General features: G+C 39.3%; 1 protein-coding gene across 2 annotated transcripts in view; it reads right to left on the bottom strand.

Moving 5' to 3' along the window:
• Positions 1 to 358: 358 nt before the first annotated feature.
• Positions 359 to 20837, bottom strand: part of LOC115436983 (arf-GAP with GTPase, ANK repeat and PH domain-containing protein 3) — an 88862-nt gene continuing 68383 nt past the window's right edge. For both annotated transcript variants that reach the window (XM_030160023.1, XM_030160021.1), the window contains exons 14-18: positions 19212 to 19366; positions 18667 to 18757; positions 15370 to 15592; positions 4466 to 4721; positions 359 to 3036 (exon numbers count right to left, since the gene is read on the bottom strand). In XM_030160023.1, coding sequence (XP_030015883.1) covers positions 2806 to 3036; positions 4466 to 4721; positions 15370 to 15592; positions 18667 to 18757; positions 19212 to 19366 — 956 coding nt within the window. In that variant the 3' untranslated portion in view covers positions 359 to 2805. The remainder of the gene's footprint in view (positions 3037 to 4465; positions 4722 to 15369; positions 15593 to 18666; positions 18758 to 19211; positions 19367 to 20837) is intronic.

Genomic DNA, 20837 nt, shown 5'->3' with positions numbered 1-20837 from the left:
AGCTTTTGCTTTGTTTCACGTTCTGAACGCAAAGGAATTACAATAGGAAAATTAAACCAAACAAAACAAAACAAAAAAATATTTACATACTGCATTATAAATATGTCAAATGTACATCATTATACACAAGTACCAAAGATGGTCGGTTAATGTCGAGACCAAACCAAAGTACCTTAAAAATATGCTTAAGGAGAAACAAAAACAACATATCAAAATATGGTTTGCGGGTCAAAGGGGCCCGTTGACCGAAAACCAGTTCAATTTGTTTCCCTATGAGGACTTTTTTCTGCCGGTAAAAGCATTAAGCTAATATGTACACTTCATGTTGTGTTTAGGTAAAACAGGCAGGTTTCTAGTGTTTTTTTTTCTTAGCATCTACAGTTTGTAAATAGTGTGGCTTCAGGTTATCGCTGTACACATTTAAGTCTCCTAGTAATCCCCTCGGACTACTGTACTCAGTAAAATCAAGTAAAGGTTGGAAATAAGGCCAGTACCACTGTACAGTACAAGTGTAGCTAGTTCATATGTAATCTGGTTGAATTTGTGGCCAGTTGTGGGATATTTTAAAGGAACAGTTGGACATTTTGACAAACTTATTTCCCTTTGTACTAAGAGTTAGCTTGTTAGCCTAGCTTAGCTTCAAGACTGAAGTGGAAACCAGCTACCTTAGCTTTGATAAAGAGTACAATACACAACTCTCCCTTTAACTCCTACTTATTGTTTGTAATTTTACTTATCAACCAAACAATACAACACATAAATAAGGGGTTTTCTAGTAGTGCTTCTTTTGCCAAATTTCCGAAAGCAAGGCTAACTCTTTTTCCCTGCGACACAATCTTCATGCTAAGCTAACAGCCTCTTTACACACAGACAAGAGACGTGTAGATCAATTCGTCTGGCTTTCAGCAAGTGAATTAGTCAAAATATCAAGCTACTCCTTTAGAAACCCCCTAATGTCTTCTAGTGACCACATATTCACTGTCTGTGAGCTAAAATACTGTAAAGCAACATCAATCTTATGTAGATAAGGTACCAAGTTAATAACTTGCTCTGTAAACATACATCCTGGCATTGTAAACCCTTAAAACAAAGATGGTTTAAAACCTTTAAAATGGCAGTCGAATAAAAGGGAAAATACAACATAAACAGACATGTGCCAACCTCCCCTGAACTCAGTTCTGCTCATATGACTTACTACTTCAAATGGCTTATCATGTCTTGAAGTAACACACAGGAATACTTTACATTTCTCTAAATGCAACAAGTGTCTATAAACCTTGCTCATTTTTTATTTGTCAGTCTATTCTTTGCTGCATCTGTCAGTCTTATGCCTGTTGCTTGAATGCATTTGTTAAGTCCCTGCTTTTTAGGCTTATAGGCTTTTAGGACGGGAGAGGGCACACAGGTTTAAGGACAAGGAAAAGGGTACGTTTCATTGACTCTAAAAGTCAGAATAAGTCCAAACTGTTTGTATAAGGAATAAGGTGAAGGAACAAGAACTACTTTTTACAGCGGTCTGTACATTAAAACACAGTTATGCTCCCACATCGTCACTGCGGACGTTCGTCTTCTCTCCAGTGTCCTTTCTCCGATGTTTATGAACAGAAATGCCCGGTTGATCTCTGCTGCGCGTGGTCACAGATGAAGACGTATGTACGAATGCGTGCGCACACACACATACATCCACACACACACACTCACAGTACCGTACATGTATTTCACAGCAACAATAGAAGAAATGCTCTTGAGAGTACCAATCTGGTGCCTTAGGCCACAGGAGGTGAAGGGATATTCCAGTACACTCTTGCTTGAAATTGTGTGAAATCGGTGTCAAACAATTACCGACGCAATCTAGTCAATGTGTAAAAATTACTTCAACAAAGAGATCATAATGGCACAATCTCAATGTTTCAAGGAAAGCTTCGGATCTGAATAAATTCTGATTGAAGAGGCACACGTACAAAGCTGTGTGCGTCAATGGACATAAAACATCATGCCCCTTAATTCCTCTATAGTAATGGACACTTCTACTAGAGGATCATGATAAGGGTGACGATGGAAATGACTCACTTTCACCCAAAAGGAATTCTGCAATCAACCCCTTTATGGGAATCCGAATCCATTTTGCCGCAAATTAAGTGTCTAAATCATTTGGACTTTTTAACCATAATTGCTTTGCCTTGTATATGAACAGTATGTCAAGAGTTTGATAGCTGTGTTGAAGACATGCATCATTACTAAAGCTGTAGCAGCCACTGGTACGGTGGAAGATTTAGTTTCTTTCTCACATCATTGTTTCGTCACTTGAAAAACTATTCCTCACAGTTTTATGTTATTATACTTAGGCTTGGAATCTGAAGGAAATTCTCATTCACCCTCATTATAAAATCAGTTCATGTTCAAGAAAGGGGAAGACATAAAAGGAAATGTTCGAGCATTAAGGAAATGCTTTCGTAGGGTAGGTATGAATGCCAAAGTAAGTCATTTGTTTGGTTGATGCTTAAAAAACAAAAAACAAAAAAAGCTTAAAGCTGATCGTAACCATTTAAAACCAAGACTGAATGGGTTTTACAAACACAGACAAATACAAATAATAATATAAAACAATTAATGTACATTGTCCGAACCCCAAACACCCACTTCTTTCTTTCAGCGTAGTGGAATATCAACATCGTGTCCGTCACTCCTGATATCTCCGCGTTGGTGCTTGTTCTGGATTACACAGTGTGAAACAGAGGAGGTACTGGGAAGAGACTAGGGCGGGTTCAAGGTCGGATGTGTTTGTCTGCGGCCACTCTCTGGCTCCTACATGATGCTAATACTGCGGTTGAGCTCACACTGAGCGTTGTTGTTGTTGATGTTGGGGTTGGGGTTGCGACGGCTCATGTTGGGCGTGGGGACGGAGGCCAGGCTGCCGGTGTCGTTGGGGCAGCCATGTTGAAGTAAGATGTCTGCGCACTCCTGGCTTCCTGCTCGCCGAGCATAGGACAACGGCGTCTGACCACGAGCGTCCCGACTCTTCACGTCCACGCCGTACTGTGAGGCAAAGTAGTGATAGTAAAGAAACATCATCAAATCAATCAGTAGAAACTTTTTTTATATATATATAACCACTGCAGGAATTTCCAAACTATGTGTAGTAGCTGATATAATTATCCTAAACAGTGGGAAAAAAGGGAAGGATTTTAAAATTAAAATATCCATGATGACTTTTCCATCCTTTTCCACATATTTGCCAAGACTTCAAGCAATTGCATCTGAAAACAGCTTGAATGAATCTTTGCAAACATAACTATAGTGTTTTAGGCAGTACTGAGAACACTAAAATAAGGAATTTTGTAATCTTTTTTGTTTTTTTTTGGCATATTTAAGATTCAGTTTTGATTTTTTTTTACATCCAGTATATTTAAATTGTCAGGTACATGTGTCAGACAATGGTGGGAACTATAATAGATACATGTAGTGGTATTATGTTTGCACGACAAAATAAATGTAATCGGGTAAAGATGAAATAATCAAATGCTATAGGTTACATTACTTTGATGTACTATTAAACTAGATCAGTTATTCTGTTTAACGGGCTAACATCTCATCTGTAAGATCTTACATTTCTAAAGTATCCTCAACACTGGTGCTAAATGACTTTATATTGTTAATACCAGGAGGGAACCAAGGAATTCTACCTGTTATCTCTTCATTATTGTGACAAAATATAAATGCATTGATGTTCTACTAAGTTTCTAATTAGACGTGAAATGATTCATTGACTCCAATCGATTAAAAGAATTATTCAATTACACTTTTCATGAATCGAAACTTCATTGCCTTAATTTTGCTGACACTAAACATTGACACATCATAACACACATGCCAGGATCACCACAAAGTCTTATGTCAGTAACATCTGAAGTTGTTAGTAAATTGTATATAAATTTGTTGCAGACTGCAGTGCACATAGTTTGTAGATGTCATTTGACTTGTTTGTTGTTGTTTATGTATATACACATGGATATTTTTATATATACTTTTAGATCACTGTTATTATTTCTATATTGTTAGATCTTTTTATATATAATTTTATATTGTCATTATTGTTTTTTTTTTTAAATCTAATTTTACTTTTATAGTTTTTGTGGTTGCAGTTTCAGCTGGTCCTGGAATGAAGGACAAGTTGTTTGTCATTTTCAGACAAGTCTTTCTAACATTTTTACTATTTTTTCGCCTATTCAAACAATTATTTATATGAATTGAAGAAAATCATCAACAGATTAACTGATAAAAAAAATATCAATAGCTGCAGCTCGATTTCTAGTACTGTAAAATCCCGTGATTAAGCATTGTGTGCATCTCTATGGTGTTGATAAACCTTCAGACTTCTCATGCTGATTTTCAAAATGCCCCACAAGTTCAGGGTTTCCATCTGGACTGTATTGGTGCATCACTAACTGTGTGTTCCTTCACTCACCCATATGAGCAGCTGTGTGATGACCACGTTGGCCATCGCGCAGGAGAGGTGCAGAGCGGTGCGTCCGTCTCCGTCCCCGTAGGTCTCATTAACCTCTTCTTTGGTGCCGTGGGCCAGCAGCACCACCACCAACCTCAGGTCATCTTCCACCACGGCTCGAAGCAGCTGCTGCCCCAGGGGCACGTCCGACTGGGGCAGCCCCACCAGGAACAGCTTCTGCTCGTACTTGGCTCGGATCCAGCGCTCCTTCTCCTCCCTGGAGAGACGGAAATGACAGAGAAGCTTCAGGTCAGCCGGGGTGAAGCATGCGGTAAGTATTCCGAGCAATTTAGCACCTACGCTAAAGAACTTTCAAAGCATATTTTATAATTTAGAGGCGGTGATTTAAAGAAGAAGGAATGTAGAGACACGAGGGAAAGATTACAGTAATTGGCCTAAGAGACTCGCTGATGTGAAGTGACATTTCTAAATTATTCGAGCACAGAAAAGCCACTAGTCTCTACTATCACAGTGGGAAATAATACAGTGAGATGGGCTGGAGAGATGGGAGAATGCCAAAGGGTGTGACGCTGTGGACAATATTCCACTTTTGTATGATTACGGATGACAGCAGGACGGTTAGAGCCTGGCCGAGCTTTCTAAAGGTTACACATCTTCAACAGCATGTCTACTGTGGACAATACAGAAAAGGAGGGGGACATATTTTTATCTGCGCTGTCGGCTGTCAGTCTGAACTGGTGGATCCCCCCACAAAAGAGGCAGTGTGTCTCCGAGTCCCGGTCTCCCTTGGGGTGGCTGGGCCCTGAGTCAGATCGATGGGGCTGAATGGCAGCCAGAGAGGGACGGTGGGATGTGGGGCTCCGTCACTCCAGCCGGCAGCAGAGAATAGACACTCAGGGAAGGGTCCATCCTCTATCGCCAAGTAGAATTCTATCTATTGCTCTCCATCTTCACCCCCCCACTCCATTTTATTCTCTGCCCACATACAAACTGTCCAAAAAAAAAAAAAAAAAAATCAATATCAATATGTGAATGACTGAGCATGCCCAGTATGGCACTAACCTCATGACCCTGTCAGTCTATGTGATAAGAGTCACAGCAAGAGACTGTTGTTTGGATTTGTGGGTGAGTGACAGAGAGGAGAATGTCTGTAAGGATAAGTTAAAGTGGTGACGCCGGCTAGAGTGACAAGCCCCTCATGGGACCCTCTATCATCAGGTCTGGGCCTCGCAGCATGTACCCACTGATAATCTAATTCACTTTACCACAGTCACAGGAAAAAACAGGTCCTGCAGGTTAATTGGTCAATATATAACACAAAATCGTAAATAAAAAAGAAACCGTAATTAGAATTTAAATGCAATGTCTTGCATCTTACTGGATATCCTTATATATTCTGAATATCCTTTCACTTCCAAGTATTTAACCCTGGAGATATTGACTATAATTTGAGTAAGGGTCACCTGATAATACTAATTATTAGTATGATGGGGGTTAATAGTTGATATATGCAGTGATAGTGTAAAAATATCTTAAGAACAAAAAGTGCAGGAAGCTCAAAGCAAAATTCTTTATGCGAGAATAAATTAAACAAATACCTCCTAGAAGTTTTATAAAGAAAATGTAAAAAAACAAAAAGTAAAAATCGACTCTCAGTTACGAGTCATATTTTGACAATTTTATGGTATGGTAAAAATCAGCTACAGAGAGAAGTGGATTCATAAGAGCCAAAATAGCAGTTTTTAACTAATTTATTTTATTGGATATCAGATTTACAAAAACAATACAGGTGTAAGGTATAAGTGTTAAATATAGGGCTGACAACTGGTGAGGACAGTGGTGCCTAAACTTTTTCTGCGTGAAACTCAAAAGACCAACGACCCACATTTTTTGTGTCATTTTTGGCTTCATGACATCATTTTGTGTTGTAAATATTTTTTGACATTTATATTGTTTTAGTCTTTTGTTATTTGCATTCTTTTAGACAGAGAACATGCTTTGTTTGTTTTCATTTTTAACAATGAATTCAAAAGCCATTTTATTATTACACATTCCACTCTGGGAATTAGTAACCAAATAAAAGCAGCTCCACAGATTTAAACCATTTTTAATCAGTTTAGTAAAACTTCATGTTATTTGTCTCATCTGAATTTGGCCCATTTTAGTAAGTATTCAACTATATCCACAGCATTTGTTGACAAAACACAAATGTCTTTTAAAGCCGTATCCTACATCTACATCTATCCTGGCTACTCTAAATAATTCAGACATCCCTCTGTAGGGGCAATAATGTAAAACTGACACCACTGAGCTGCGTTTTGTCATTTATGTGGACTGACGTCTTATATATTGTTCATCCCCAAATAACTAATTTTCAGTTACAACATTTAGTTAAGAATAGTAACCGGCTCAACATTAGTCACTTTAGTCACTCTCCTTTATTACGGTCTTAACAGCCATGTGTCAAAGCTGCCAACTTCCCACAGACAGCAACCATTTTCAGACTCATATGTCAGCTGCCAGGCTCACTTCACAGAGCAGTCCGTCTTGCACAGAGGAGCCTGGCACTGGCCCTAACTACAGGAGTTAAGGATGTAATGGAAAAGGGGCAAGTCTATATCAATGGCCAAGCACAGAATGATTAACTGCAGAGCACATAATAAAGGTACTTAAGCCATATCTTAAAATAGTCAACTGGATTGGTAAGCATATGGGTACATTTTGGTTATGACCTCGAAAAACTGCGGGGGAGAGTGTCCTTTAAGGCACTAAAGCATAAGGAAATCTTTTCTTAAGGATGAGGGTATTATGTGCACAACAATACAGCTATAATGGCAGGCAATTGCAGCAGCTCCGGGTTTTATGGTGTAAGACCTCCATCAATTCCTACTCAGTAATTATGTGCGGACAAGCCTGTTAGCAAATCAATTGGCCTTAGAACAAGTGGACTGCCCAGAACAGGAAGGGGCAGTCCTGCCCTCCCCTCTTACTTCCGGTGCGTTGTTAGAAACACGTGTTTTTTTTCCTTCCTAACTGAATAAACTACGCCTCCAAACTCTGTAGCCTACTTAGTAATCCTCAAGGCAAAAATCTACAACCTTACTTGGTTTGACAAAAACCCGAGAATGGCTAAAACAATCAGTAAGAGCCGCCGTCCAAAGTTTGTTTCAGAAAGCTGGACCATGAATGAGATGCTGAATCGGTGGAGCCAAGTGAATTGATATGAGCTAAATGAGGCAGAAAGTTGCACCAAGACGTGAAACAAAAAGGCTGAGGAGAGCCATTAAGAAGACGTCAACATCTCAGAAAGGAGGCCCGAGGACACTTTGTTAGCCTCTGCTAGAAAAATCAGCCCCGGAGACCTGCAGGAAAAGGTCTCGCTGCTGATGCTGAGCTTAAAATTCAACCACAGTTTTTGGATGTTTGTGTTTAAGACATAAAAAAAAAAAAAAAAAAACATGGCAGAAGCAGCCGGGCGGCGGTGGTTTTAAAAATTCCTCAGCTGCTGCCACTTGAAAGGTAGAGTGTGAAAGGAAGTGAAATGGTAATCCCGCCTCTGTCTTTTGTTTGAAATAGAAAAACAATCCAAACAGAGGTAGGGTTTAGACTGTCAGGGGGAAAACTGAGACCCTTGAAAAGGACACTTCCTCACCGCAGGAGGAAGAAAAATAAAATCAGCAGATTTAGCATGTCAAAGCGCCAGGACAGGGTAAGGGGGAGATGGAGAGGGAAATGAGTGAATTTTCTCAGCATGGGGGGATATTTAGGAAACTGAACTGATGGTTACTCTTACTTACACATCTACGTTGTAAGCACCAATACACACCAATTTCCCCACCCTTGAGCACATACTTGTTCTAAATTTCTCTGTTGCTAAGGGGACAGAGGGGAGCTTAAAGTTGCCAATAAAAATGCCTGTCTCTTCACGTAAAAACAACTGGTGTTTGTTTCGCCATAAACATCCTATTATCATTCTCACAGCTGATGGAACTGATACATCTTTGCTTAACCCCCCTCTCTTCATTAAATTTGATTGGGAAGACAACCCGAGCAAACATCAAAACACTGAAATTGGATTCCTGTTCGGGGCTGGTGTTCCCTTTCATTTGCCTACGCAGAACCCACCTAGATAAAGGCAGCCTTAACAGTAGAAAGCCTCAAAGAAAGGCCTCTTTTATAATTCTATTAGAGTTCTGTCCCTTCAGCCCTCTGTTGAGCAATGGATTCTGACCCTGACTTAATTAAGTGGCAAATGGCGGAATGATTCTCCTAAACCCAGCCCACGGAGTCAAGAACACATGACTGAATCCAAATAAAGAGGGACAAACAAGGATAATTAGTCAAGCCTGAAAGACAAAGGCGAATGGGAATTTATAGGAAGGGAAGGGAAGCTGAGACAGAGTGGGCGGAGCCAGAGTCGAAGTAGCAGCAGAATGACCAATCTGACTACCTACGAGAATAAAGGTCCGCAGGGAAAAGCAGGATGTCCGTCCCACCAACAGCCCCATCCTTCAAACAACACTGAATCCTCCTAAACAATCAAAGGTTTAGCTGGCTCCTCCTATTCATCCCCGCACTTCCAATTTCACTGTGGACACATCAAATAGACGCACTCAAGGGGAGAAATGGTGGTGGTGGTGAAGGGTTGGAGGGGTCTTTGCATTTGACCAGCCTGAACAGACTTCACAGTGGGGGTGGGCAACTTTGTATGGGACCGATTCCCATGCAGCCAGCAGCTTCACTTCCACAAACCGAGGGGAGGGAAGGGGAGAAAGAGACAGACAGTGAGGAAGAGAGGGACGGGAACAGAAAAGACAGCGAGGGGGCTGAGAGGGAAAAACGACAAAGATGGAAAAAAAAAAGGCGCACAACAGGGGAAAGAGAGCTGGGCCCCAAAGCATCAAAGGTTGCTAAGGACTAGAAATGAAGCAGCAACACAGTAAACGCTGCTGCAAATGTGGTAAATAAGGCCCCCTATGGTCCAGAGGGTACAGTGGAGACATGCCACGCTCGCTCCTTAGAATGCAACAGCTGCAAAAGAATTAAGACAAATATTCCTCCTTGTGGAATTGGAGCTTTTCTTGCTTCCAAAAAGTGCGGTCAGAACAGATGTAACACCGAATTCAAAGGTTGTTTTGTGGAGCTCAATGGAGGGGCCAGTAGGAGAGCATCTGGGTGCCGTAGGCAGCCAGAGGGATGAGTTGAATATATTGTGACATTAATGAGGTTGTCGGACTCCTCATGATGGAGTGGCTGTGTTTTTGTGCCAGCAAGACTAACACCCTTAAATGCTCATGCTGTTAACCCCTGCTGAACCCTCGCCTCACATACAAAGCTGAGGGGACGATAACACATGCCCTGCTTATGTGCGCAGCCTGAACCACTCTAAAAACCCTGCATAAACCTCCTAGGAAATTATGATATCATCTCTTTCATGTAGTCAGCCGAGGAGCTTCTATAATGATTCCAGCTAAAAAATTGAATCTTTCCTCTACATATACCTGGCTCTGAAACCTGGTGGCATGTGGACAATTAGTGACTGTGGTTCCACTTCTCCCACACAGGGCTAATTACTGACCTGTGGGTTTCATTTAGACAGACCGAGAGAAGGGGAGAGCGAACATGGGAAAACCCAGTCATTCATTTGTCTTAATTAATTACTCTTTTTCCACCAGGGCTCCTGGCAAGGCCGGCTATTCTAAAAGCTCTTCTGAGAGTTGACGTTCCCGCACTCCTAACCTGTGAATAGCCCGGAAGCTTTGCTGCGTTTTGGGGGGAATTACATGCTGGACAATGTGAGTGGAAAAGAGAAGAAAAAAACCCTAAAAAAACTTAGACTCCAATACAAACCTGTTCTAACAGAAACTGAGCATCGGTGTTGTAAACAGTGACCCCAGATGCTGGGCAAGAAGGGGTTAAAAGAGGCAGCGGGGCCAGGTTTGGAGAGGTTAGCGGTGTGATTCATTTTTATTACCACGCAGCCCCTGCAGGCGGCAGGAGTGGCAAATTATTTCTGAAACAAAGTGGAGGGCTCTCATCAGAGCTATTACCTGCCTGTGGCCGAGGGCAGCGCGGAGCCTACAGAGGGTGACAGTGAGAGGCCCGCGTCAGTGAGGGATAGCCGTCCACATCCGTCCACGCTCCAGGACATCTCCCCCAAATGAGAACTGGTGTGTGTGCATGTGTGGTTATGTGTGTGTGTCAGCAGAAGATAAGGGTAAAGTTGGCGACTGGACCCCCCCATACACACACACACACACACACACACAGTATCTGTCAAAATAGTCTGTGGTGTTTTCTATCACGAACATGCCAAGCAATTAGAGCAAGCGTGCAAAACATGACGACTCCCAGGTGCTAATTAAAAGAACAACTCCCCTCCAATATGCTGACTGCAGAGATCAGCCACAGTGCACAGCAAATTTCCAATCACAGATCTAACGGCAGTCTGGACATGTCTGACTTTTATTGCATTCTTCTTCTAAAAAAAAAAAAAAAGGGGGGGGGAAGGGGTGATCAGGTGACATTCATGTATACATGGATATAAACATGGTTCCCATTATGATGCCTGTAATCAGTCTTACGTACGCCAGTAATTTCAGCGGATCTGCGTACGACAAATCTATATATTGTGTTCTCTGGATCCAGAATATCATAAGCTAAACCAATCTTGTGGATGAATGCCTCCAAGTTAAATTTCCAAAATGCCGGCATAAAACTAGTCTTGCAGGAGACATTCAATCAGACACTGAGTTGATATTCAGGTAGTTACTGAATCGTTTAGATTAGGTGTCACTAATGTTTAGTGGGAGTTGGGAGCCATATACTGCCTGCCTAGGTGCCATCACAAAGCTGCTACATGTCACCAATGTGACACAATTAAAATCTCCTCCTCAAGTTAAGAGCTGCACACACAGAAGGAGGCAGGTGAGGATTTATGGCAGAGAAATGAAAGAAAAAGAGAAGGAATAAACTGAGTCCCATTAAGTTGGATATAATTCTTCATTCACTGTCACCTACAAGTTATGATGAAGCTAAATAATTTGCTACTAACGTTTAGCCCAAAAAGGGTAATCAGCAGCAACAGAATCATCATCAGCCATCTCAGTAACCAGTGGCCACATACGAAATTTACAACCGCTGCTTTTGTCCAAAGATTAGTTATGCTGCAAATGAGATTTATTGTTTGACAGTGAAAACTAATGGAGATGCCGCTGCAGGATAAGATCGGATTTTTTAGACAATGGAGAGCCTTCCTGCCCATGGCGACGTGGGACTGACAGTGGTAGGGGCAGGAATCAACATCAATAATCTTTCATCAAGTCTACGGAGGAGCACTTCAGCACAGATACCATTCAATAAATAACTGTAGGCCATCATTCAGCTCTGAACTGGCCTGAGAGTGGAGAAGGAAGAGGACTGGAGCTGACTCAAAGAAAAAAAAACTGGGAAACTTATTTCAGTTCATGTTTTTTACAAAGTATTTAATACGTGATATGATATCCCCATGAAAAAAAATCTACTTTTAGTGATTTTGTGTGACGCTACGTGCACTGAAATAACAGTGAATTACAAGGATTGTTAATTTATTTATGACCAAAAGCTTTTCCTTTCAGAATGCAGACTGTCTTAGTCGCCTTTATTCATATTTTAACAACTCTCACCAGATTTAGGGAAACTATACCAACATATAAATAAGAATAAGGGTCATTATAGCGGCTTACAGTCAGTCAAAATGTCCACCGTCAATACGATAGGGGTTATTCTCTGTCACTACATTGCATACATAATATAATGGTTATATTACTCAATCATGTATTTTATGTAAATGTATTTTTTCCTTTTGTAATATGCACTTTTCACCTGTCACTTCATGGTCTTAATACCGCTTCAGAGAATTTTCTGCCTTTCCAATGTAAAATCCTGAAGGAACTGCTATATCTCTCTAATTCTGTGCCATAGACAAAAACATTGTTAAAGTGTACTGGGAAACAGCAACTTCAGTGTTTTAGGCCACATATGGTTTTTAAGTGGAACATGGGCCTGTAAAGATTCTTTCTCTTGATTATAATCAACTTGAAGTACGTGTAGTAGTAGTTGCATTCTTCAACTTAGCCACTAATCATAAAAAAGCATTCAATACTCACGTTTCCACTAGGACCGGTGGAATTTAACATAAAAACAACAAAAAAGCTGCACTAAATGTGTTAAATCCTGGACAATTTGAGTGGTCAGTGCTTAAGTTTATATGAAAATTCACTAAAATCTACTTTCTGAAACTGTAATAAGGAAAGAAAGATTGTTTACTCTTAAAACAGCAATTACTGTATGCGTGCCGTCACAAATAAAAGTCAGCTGCACAACATGCATCATGATGCCTTAAGTTTATATTTTTAAATAAGTGTATCATGAATAAAAGTAGCTTTGGCAGACTTGACAGCAGCTGAAGTAGCAGAAGTAGAAAACAACCGTCTCTCTGTTGCTATTTCACTTTCTTAACAAAGTTACAAAGCTGTGATGTTGAATCAGTCTAATGCCACCAGGGAGACCCTACAGACAGTCTTTGCGGTGACAGACAGAGTGATGACCCGGCCCTGTGTGATGGATATGTGACAGGGCAGCTTGAGGCCCGAGGGCCTGGCTCTTGGGGTGGGGTTTAGCCATAATGGTGTGCTTAATTACCTGCACAGCCACACAGCAGGTCATTAGTCAGACTGGGACGCTAGGTCTCACCTGTCACCAAGAGATAAACAATCCTCCTACCAGATCTGGGTACCTCCGAGTAAAGGGAACAGATAGTCGTGGGGTAAGTTAGTGCAGGGCAGTACGGAGTAAGTGGCAACGTATAATTTTGGAGATACATATTAAAAAGCTACTTATTAGGAAGTAAAAAAAAAAAAAAAAACTCTGTGTTGAATAAGTTCTACAAAGTCCGCATCCCTACTTAATACTAAACTCAAACTCACCTCTGATTGTGTTCATACCACTACCCCGATGAAACAAAAGGGCTTGGCTTCGGATGTGGCTTAGATTAGAAGATCTTTTCTCGATTAGCGCTTACATGTCAAGTGACAACCTTGATGGATTTGAACCTAGTCAGGGCATTTATCAGGTAAGTGCAAAATGATGTCACACGCAACACTGCAGCACCCCCTCTATGAGTTATGGCTTTTTAAGACGCAGTAGAGTAAGGACAGGCAAGACAACACACACAAAGAAGGAAATATTAGTTATTACATGGCTTGGGTGAATTTTTTCCAGTGTACATATTTATATGTTGTGTCATTTTTGGAGAACAGATCATTGATATGAGTAAAAGAGCTATTCCAACTGTCAAATCTATGATCTATTATATTTAGTAGAAACAATATTTAGTAACATTCTTATTACAGTTGCTGTGTAGTAAGTACAGGGTTCAAACACATTTTTCAAGGTAAAATTCAAGCACTTTTAAGGGTCATTTTCAAAATTTTCCAACACAGCAACTTATCGCTGGAGTAAAATTCATATCTACACAATTACATATACTCATGATTATTTTTTTCACTTTTTATCACAATGATGTACATTGTATTATGCTTTAAACATCTAAAATTAAGTTTTGTAATACCAAAAAGTTTAGAAATTAAAGGAGTTTTATCCAAAAAAAGGCGTTCTTCAGGCATACTCACACCGACACAAAGATTAAGTGTGCCTGGAGTTGACCTGAGAACACCCGCTAATTTTATTTTTTGACAAAAAATTTTATTTTTAAAAATCTATCACCTCTCTGTAAGTAACAGTAAAGTAAGGACAGGCAAGACAACACACACAAAGAAGGAAATATTAGTTATTATTACATGACTTTGGTGAATTTTTTCCAGTGTACGTATTTATATGTTGTGTCATTTTTGGAGAACAGATCATTGATATGAGTAAAAGAGCTGCTCCAACTGTCAAATCTATGATCTATTATATTTAGTAGAAACATTATTTAGTAACATTCTTATTACAGTTGCCGTGTAGTAAGTACAGGGTTCATACACATTTTTCAAGGTAAAATTCAAGCACTTTTGAAGCACTTTCAAGGGTCATTTTCAAAATTTTCCAACACAGCAACGTATCACCGGAGTAAAATTCATATCTACACAATTATATATACTCATGATTATTTTTTTTCACTTTTTATCACAATGATGTACATTGTATTATGCTTTAAACATCTAGAAATTAACTTTTGTAATACCACAAAGTTTAGAAATTAAAGGAATTTTATCCAAAAAAAGGCGTTCTTCAGGCATACTCACACCGACACAAAGATTAAGTGTACCTGGAGTCAACGTGAGAACACCCGCTAATTTTATTTTTTGACATAAAGTTTGCTTTTTCTAGATGTTTCACCTCTCTGTAAGTAGATTTGGCTTGACATCTAACCTGGCAGAGTTAATATTAAAAATAAATAAATAAATCACATCACTGAGTTATAATTACACGCACTTTCAAGCAGTTAAACTAAAATTCAAGCACTTTTTAACCTTGAAAACACAACATTGAAATTCAAGTATTTTCAAGGATTTCAAGCACCTGTACGAACCCTGTAAGTATGTCAGAATATGTGTCCCCCTCGCTCTACATTAGCCCTTACATATATCCTATAATGCAGATTACAACAGGACTGTACAGTAGGTGTCAAAACAAAACTGGCTCAAGTAAAAACTGTGGATAAACAGATGAAAAAAGACGTTCTTGGCTCAGTAAGCTGACATTTATAGACCCTCAGTGCATCTTAAGGAGCATTTTGTGGCGCTGAAATGTTAGTGGCTACTAAATGGCAGCTAATGGAGAGAAAAGTGCGCCGGCTTTTTATCCTATAATCTGTTCAGGCTTCATTAAGCAGCACCTTTATTTGTAAAAAGGATCCTAACCTGGTGCTGTCGCTCCCCGGCTTGGAGTACCCTTCCAGCGCTCCCTCCCATACGCTGTTGGCCATCGAGTTTCCGATGGCGGTCATCACCATGCTCAGCTCCACCGGCCAGTCGTCCAGGTCTAGGGAGCGGACGCGGGAGAGGTGGGTGCCCAGGTTCCTGTGGATCCCCGAACACTCGATACACATCAAGGCGCCCAGGTTCAAACTGGCCCAGTCTGGATCTGAAGAAAAATAGGAAAGGATCATCAGAGTTATGAGGGGAGAGGAGAGGAGAGGAGAGAAGAGAAGAAAAGAGGGGAAAGAAGAGAAGAAAAAAGAGAAGAGGAGAGAAGAAAAAAGACGAGAAGAAAAGAGAAGAGAAGAAAAGAGAAGAGAGAAGAAAAAAGAAGAGAAGAAAAGAGAAGAGAGAAGAGAAGAAAAGAGAAGAAGAGAAGAAAAAAGAGAAGAGGAGAGAAGAAAAAAGAGAAGAAAAGATAAGAGAGAAGAGAAGAGAAGAGAAGAGAAGAGAAGAGAAGAGAAGAGAAGAGAAGAGAAGAGAAGAGAAGAGAAGAGAAGAGAAGAGAAGAAGCTTTATTGTCATTGAAAATACCATTGTACAGTGCAACAGAATTTGGTTTTATGTTCTATTAGGTGCTCAGGTAAAATACACACATCAGTTATACAGGCAAGAATAAAAATATATGTATAAAGACAATGAAAAAAAGTAATAAGACAATGCAAGTATAAAAAACAGTCCAGTAAAAATGGTACACACACAGAGGTGAGTCCAGTGTCTAATATGCAGAATATACAGGTGACAGTAATGGCTATAGTGTTAAGTTTTTTTAAGTAAAGTGGGTAGTACAGTGTCCTGGGTGTGGGTTCTGTTACTGTTACATAGCATTAGCAGAACATATAACATTAGTCTGAACATGTAGAACAGGGTTTCCGCAGGTATCAGCAAATCTAATTTAATGCTTTTTAATGCCCTTTTTAATGCCACTTTAAACAAATTTAATGCCTGTGTCCAACTGCAGATACAGTTTTAAATGTAGTTTTATGACAGTTTATCGTTGACAAGCTATAACCAGGTTCGGAATAGTTCCTCCTCCAATCACTTCTGCTGAAACTTGCATTTTCCCCATTTTTCTGACATTTGCTAATATTCCCTCTGCTCTTTTGCCACAACATGAGCACACTCACAGCATGTCGCATTCCAAGCATCCGGTGTTGATGACTTCATGTATCAGCCATAAACAACAGCCAATTAAAGGGTTCCATCTGTCAATCATCACACTACACTTCTGATCAAAATTATTAAATGTTTGCATAATCAAAACAATGCTTTTTTCCCATCGCGTGTACTTAATTTTTTTTATGCCTCTCGACCTCAAATTTAATGTTTTTTGATACCATTTAAGGCCTTAAATTTCACAAACTCTATTTAATAACTTAATACTTTAATGACCTGCAGAAACCCTGTAGAATACATGTGAGAAGTGGCTGGATTTGCACTGATTTTAAAGGCTGACATTATTCAGTTTGCATAGTTTCCTCAGATGAGTCTTTAAGTGGAACATAAAGAGCGTTCATGCTGCCAATGTATACGTCTACAGTAAAAATCAAGTTGTTTATGTCTTATCTGTTCCTTGTCAGTGTGATGGCACAGACTAAAAAAATAGGTTAAAAAAAGTTAGGTACTTTGGAAGATGTTTTCTTGGCAGTGTATCAGAGGGATCCACAATTTACTTGAACTTTTTCTCCCTCATATTGATTTCTGGACATGCTGTTCCTTTATTAAACAGCAAACAGTAGAGAGGAAACAAGAAATATGGGCAGAGAGGGCGCGAACAAGCGCACAAACTAGGGTCAATGCAAAACCAGAAACAGTGAGCATGCTATAAAGCCAAACCACAGTTCAAAACATACTGAAAAAAATCTTTAAACAATTATGCAAATAGATTTAGTTTTATTAAGTACAAATGCTAGAACACATGAAAAAAATGAGAAAAGCTGGAGCAGATATTATTTAAGTGCAGATAGATAGATAGATAGACTTTATTGTCATTAAATGCAAAAGAAACAGTGCACTAGAACAAAAAATAAATAGTTTGTCAAATCTCAAATCTAAAAAGTGCTGTGTACATACTGTTAAAAATCTATTTAAAAATCTATAAAATCGTTCTTTTTTCATCGTAACAGACTGATGTTTTGACACTACCGCTTCTTATTCATGGTAAAACACCAAAGCAACATGCAAACAGTTTGTAATCAACCTAAATTTGTTAGTAGTTTTTATTGATTAACAGGTTGACCTGAAGTTCAAGGCTGTTGGCTAATCATTTGGACCGGGGGTGTCGAACTCATTTTAGTTCATGGGCCACATTCAGCCCAATTTGATCTCCAGTGGGCCGAACCACTAAAATAATATTAGTAAAAAAAGTAAAATTATATTATGATCTACAAAGTTTCCATAAAAATCTGAATAACATGAGCAACTAGAATTGTCTTAAGAAAAACCAGTGCAATTTTCACAATATTCTGCCTTGTTTTATCAGTTTATCATTTACACATGTGCGTTACAATTGCACAAAACATTTAGTAACAGGCAGAATATTGGTAAAATTGTATGTACTTTTCTTAACACATTTCCGTTTGTTCATATTTGTTCAGGTTATTCACATTTTTTGTAAAAGTATAGTTTGGTAATGTAAACATTTTTATGTAATTTTACTTTTTTACACCAAAAAAACAAAGAGAAAATTTGGGGCTGTCATTATTTATAGGTTATTATGATAATATTTTACTGGTTCTGACCCACTTGAAATCTAATTGGACTGTATGTGTCTGTATGTGGAACCTGAATTAAAATGATTTTAACACCACTGATTGTGATTCAGTGTTATTTTTGCATTTCACAAATTCACCCTGCAGGCCGGATTGAACCCTTTGGCGGGCCGGATTTGGCCCCCGGGCCGCATGTTTGACACCTGTGACTTAGACCATTAAAAGGTATTGAAATTATCAGAGTGCTCCAGATTTTCTCTTTTTTTTCTACTTGAAGTCTGCAGTACTAGCAGAGAAACACCTGATTTGACTGATTTCTGCAGAGAACCTTAATCTGATAGAACATAGACCAGGTTTTGATGACCAAAAAGCACAAGGTTTTCCAATTCTAATTCGAGTCCTAAACCCTGAACCTTTTTATGTTATGATTAGATATACAGGTATATGATTATGTTTGGGAATAGCTCTGTATTTGTGTATTCTAATGCATAAGTTGTTGTCTTTATTCCAAACTAAAAATGCTACTCACTTGGTGCATCACAGTCGACACAGAAGCTGTTCCCCCTCACATTTCGTATGGACTGAATGGCCATAGCGTCACTTTGGCTGCCTAACCGAGACTACAAGACATAAAGGAGAGAACAGGTCAGCAGGAAGTAATAAAAAGGCAAAACAATTACATCTTACATCTGAACTGAGACTGGAGCTTAAACCAGGCGAGAGAGGGTAAGGAAGAGAAGAGGCGTTTCAAAGTCTTAAGAAAAGACCGAGGCAGAGAAAATATGAATATGAAAATGAGGCCGTGTCTCCCCAGTATGCTGACACAAGCCATGTTATATCTCTGATGTCTGTCAGTTCTAATAAGAGATCCCCCACACTGTGGTGCACCTGTCTGACAACCTCCCACATGTGACAGCTTCAAGTGGGTGAGGAGGGGAAGGGGGGGGCGTAATAAAGGTTGCAAAGAACGGGAAAAAGAGGAATGTAAATGAAGCAGCAGCTGATGTAAGATGATGAGACGCTGCAATTAGATTCTAATCGCTAATCATGTCCAGTTCTGGTACTTGGACCTACTTTGTTCTTTATGCTCTCGCACGACTGAAGGCTGGCAAAGATCTGGCTCTCGATGGCTTGGACCCACAGCTCCCTCTCCTCGTACGTGGACGCTTCGAAGTTCCACGTCTGACCCGTCAACGACACTATGATGAACTCAAAGGAATCCTCTTGCTCTGAAAAACACAGAAAATTTGACTTTTATATGTAATGTTGTGTCAAGTGTTCACCGTGTACAGGTCGAGTAAAAACCTTCTGTGTGATGTACATCTGCAGGGTGGAAAAATCAGCAGCTGTCACCGCACCGAAGGGGTCCATGTTAGATGTCGGTTGTGCAATCTGACTCTGCAAGTCAGCGGTGCGGCTCAGAGATTGAGGCCTATTCATGCAGAAAGCCACAACGGAAAGGACTTCAACTCAGCACATTTCTGGGCAATTTGCACCATCCCTGACTCTGATCACACTCAACAACAGTAACACACATGTAGTTTCTTTCAACTGCAGTTTGACCCTTTGGTGCATGAATTATGAGAACCTTAGTCAGATTTTTTTTTCCTCTTTAGGCATGATGATGATGGCAATGTGATCTTTTGTGAATTTTTTTTAATAAACCTATTTTTTATGGAGTTACAAAAATATCCACTCAGCTGGACACCATGCGTTTGATTTTTGAAGCAAAGAAACATGTATTAAAAATGCAATAACAGAAAGTGATAAACTGTGTGAAAACTATGAAATAAAAACACTTTTAATGCTGCTAGTCTGATGTTTTCTCACATTTTAGCATACTCTAATACAAGTTATTACTCACTCCATGGAGATAATATGCAAAAAAAACCTTTTGTTTAAGAAAACTGTTATTTACAGTTTACTGACAACTAGCAATTAATTTACACTCAAACATGTTAGTGCAGATCAGGTTTATGTAGAACAGCAAAGTTACAGTAGTTGTATGAATTGCAATGTATGAGATGGTGCATAAGTGTCCACTGTGTTGGCTGATGTGCAAATAAAACAACAAAACCCATGAATATACAAGAGAACAGCTGTAGAACAGCTGCAGCGACTGCTATGTGTGAAAGGGTTAAAATCTTTAAATGCCATTATCATTTCTAGCAGACGTCTTAAAAATATAATTTTCTAGTCAGGTGTTCTTTGTGAAATCTTATTAGCATTTGATTTGTACTTCACCCAAAGCTGCAAGAGCACGCAGAGTTAATAAATGTTTTATTTTACTGAACCTTTATTTAACCTGGAAAAAGCTCATTGAGATGAAAAAAACCGTCTTTTACCAGAGTGTCCAGGCCAAGACAGTAGTAGCAGAAGTCACACAAAATAGAAATCACAGCCATATATCCCCACTAAAACTATACATAAAACACAATAAAAGTCAGTTCTAATACCATAGATAAATGACTAAATTAAGAACATACATATAAAACACCAATAATTTAAAAGGTACTGAAAGTGTAACAACGTTCCTTAAAAGCATCTCAAAGCAGAATCTGATTCAATCAATTATAAAACTGTCTCCATCCCGATTTATCCTTTACCTATTGATTTAGAATTACTTTGAATGTATTTAAGAAGGGTTCCTACAGGTGTCTACAAGTTAAATGTAAGGCTTTTTGAGACCTTTTCAAGACT

This window comes from Sphaeramia orbicularis, chromosome 17 (genome assembly GCF_902148855.1).
Source record: "Sphaeramia orbicularis chromosome 17, fSphaOr1.1, whole genome shotgun sequence".
Lineage (NCBI taxonomy): Eukaryota > Metazoa > Chordata > Actinopteri > Kurtiformes > Apogonidae > Sphaeramia > Sphaeramia orbicularis.
Note: the sequence above shows the minus strand (reverse complement) of the source record. Positions and strands in the feature narration are given on the sequence as shown.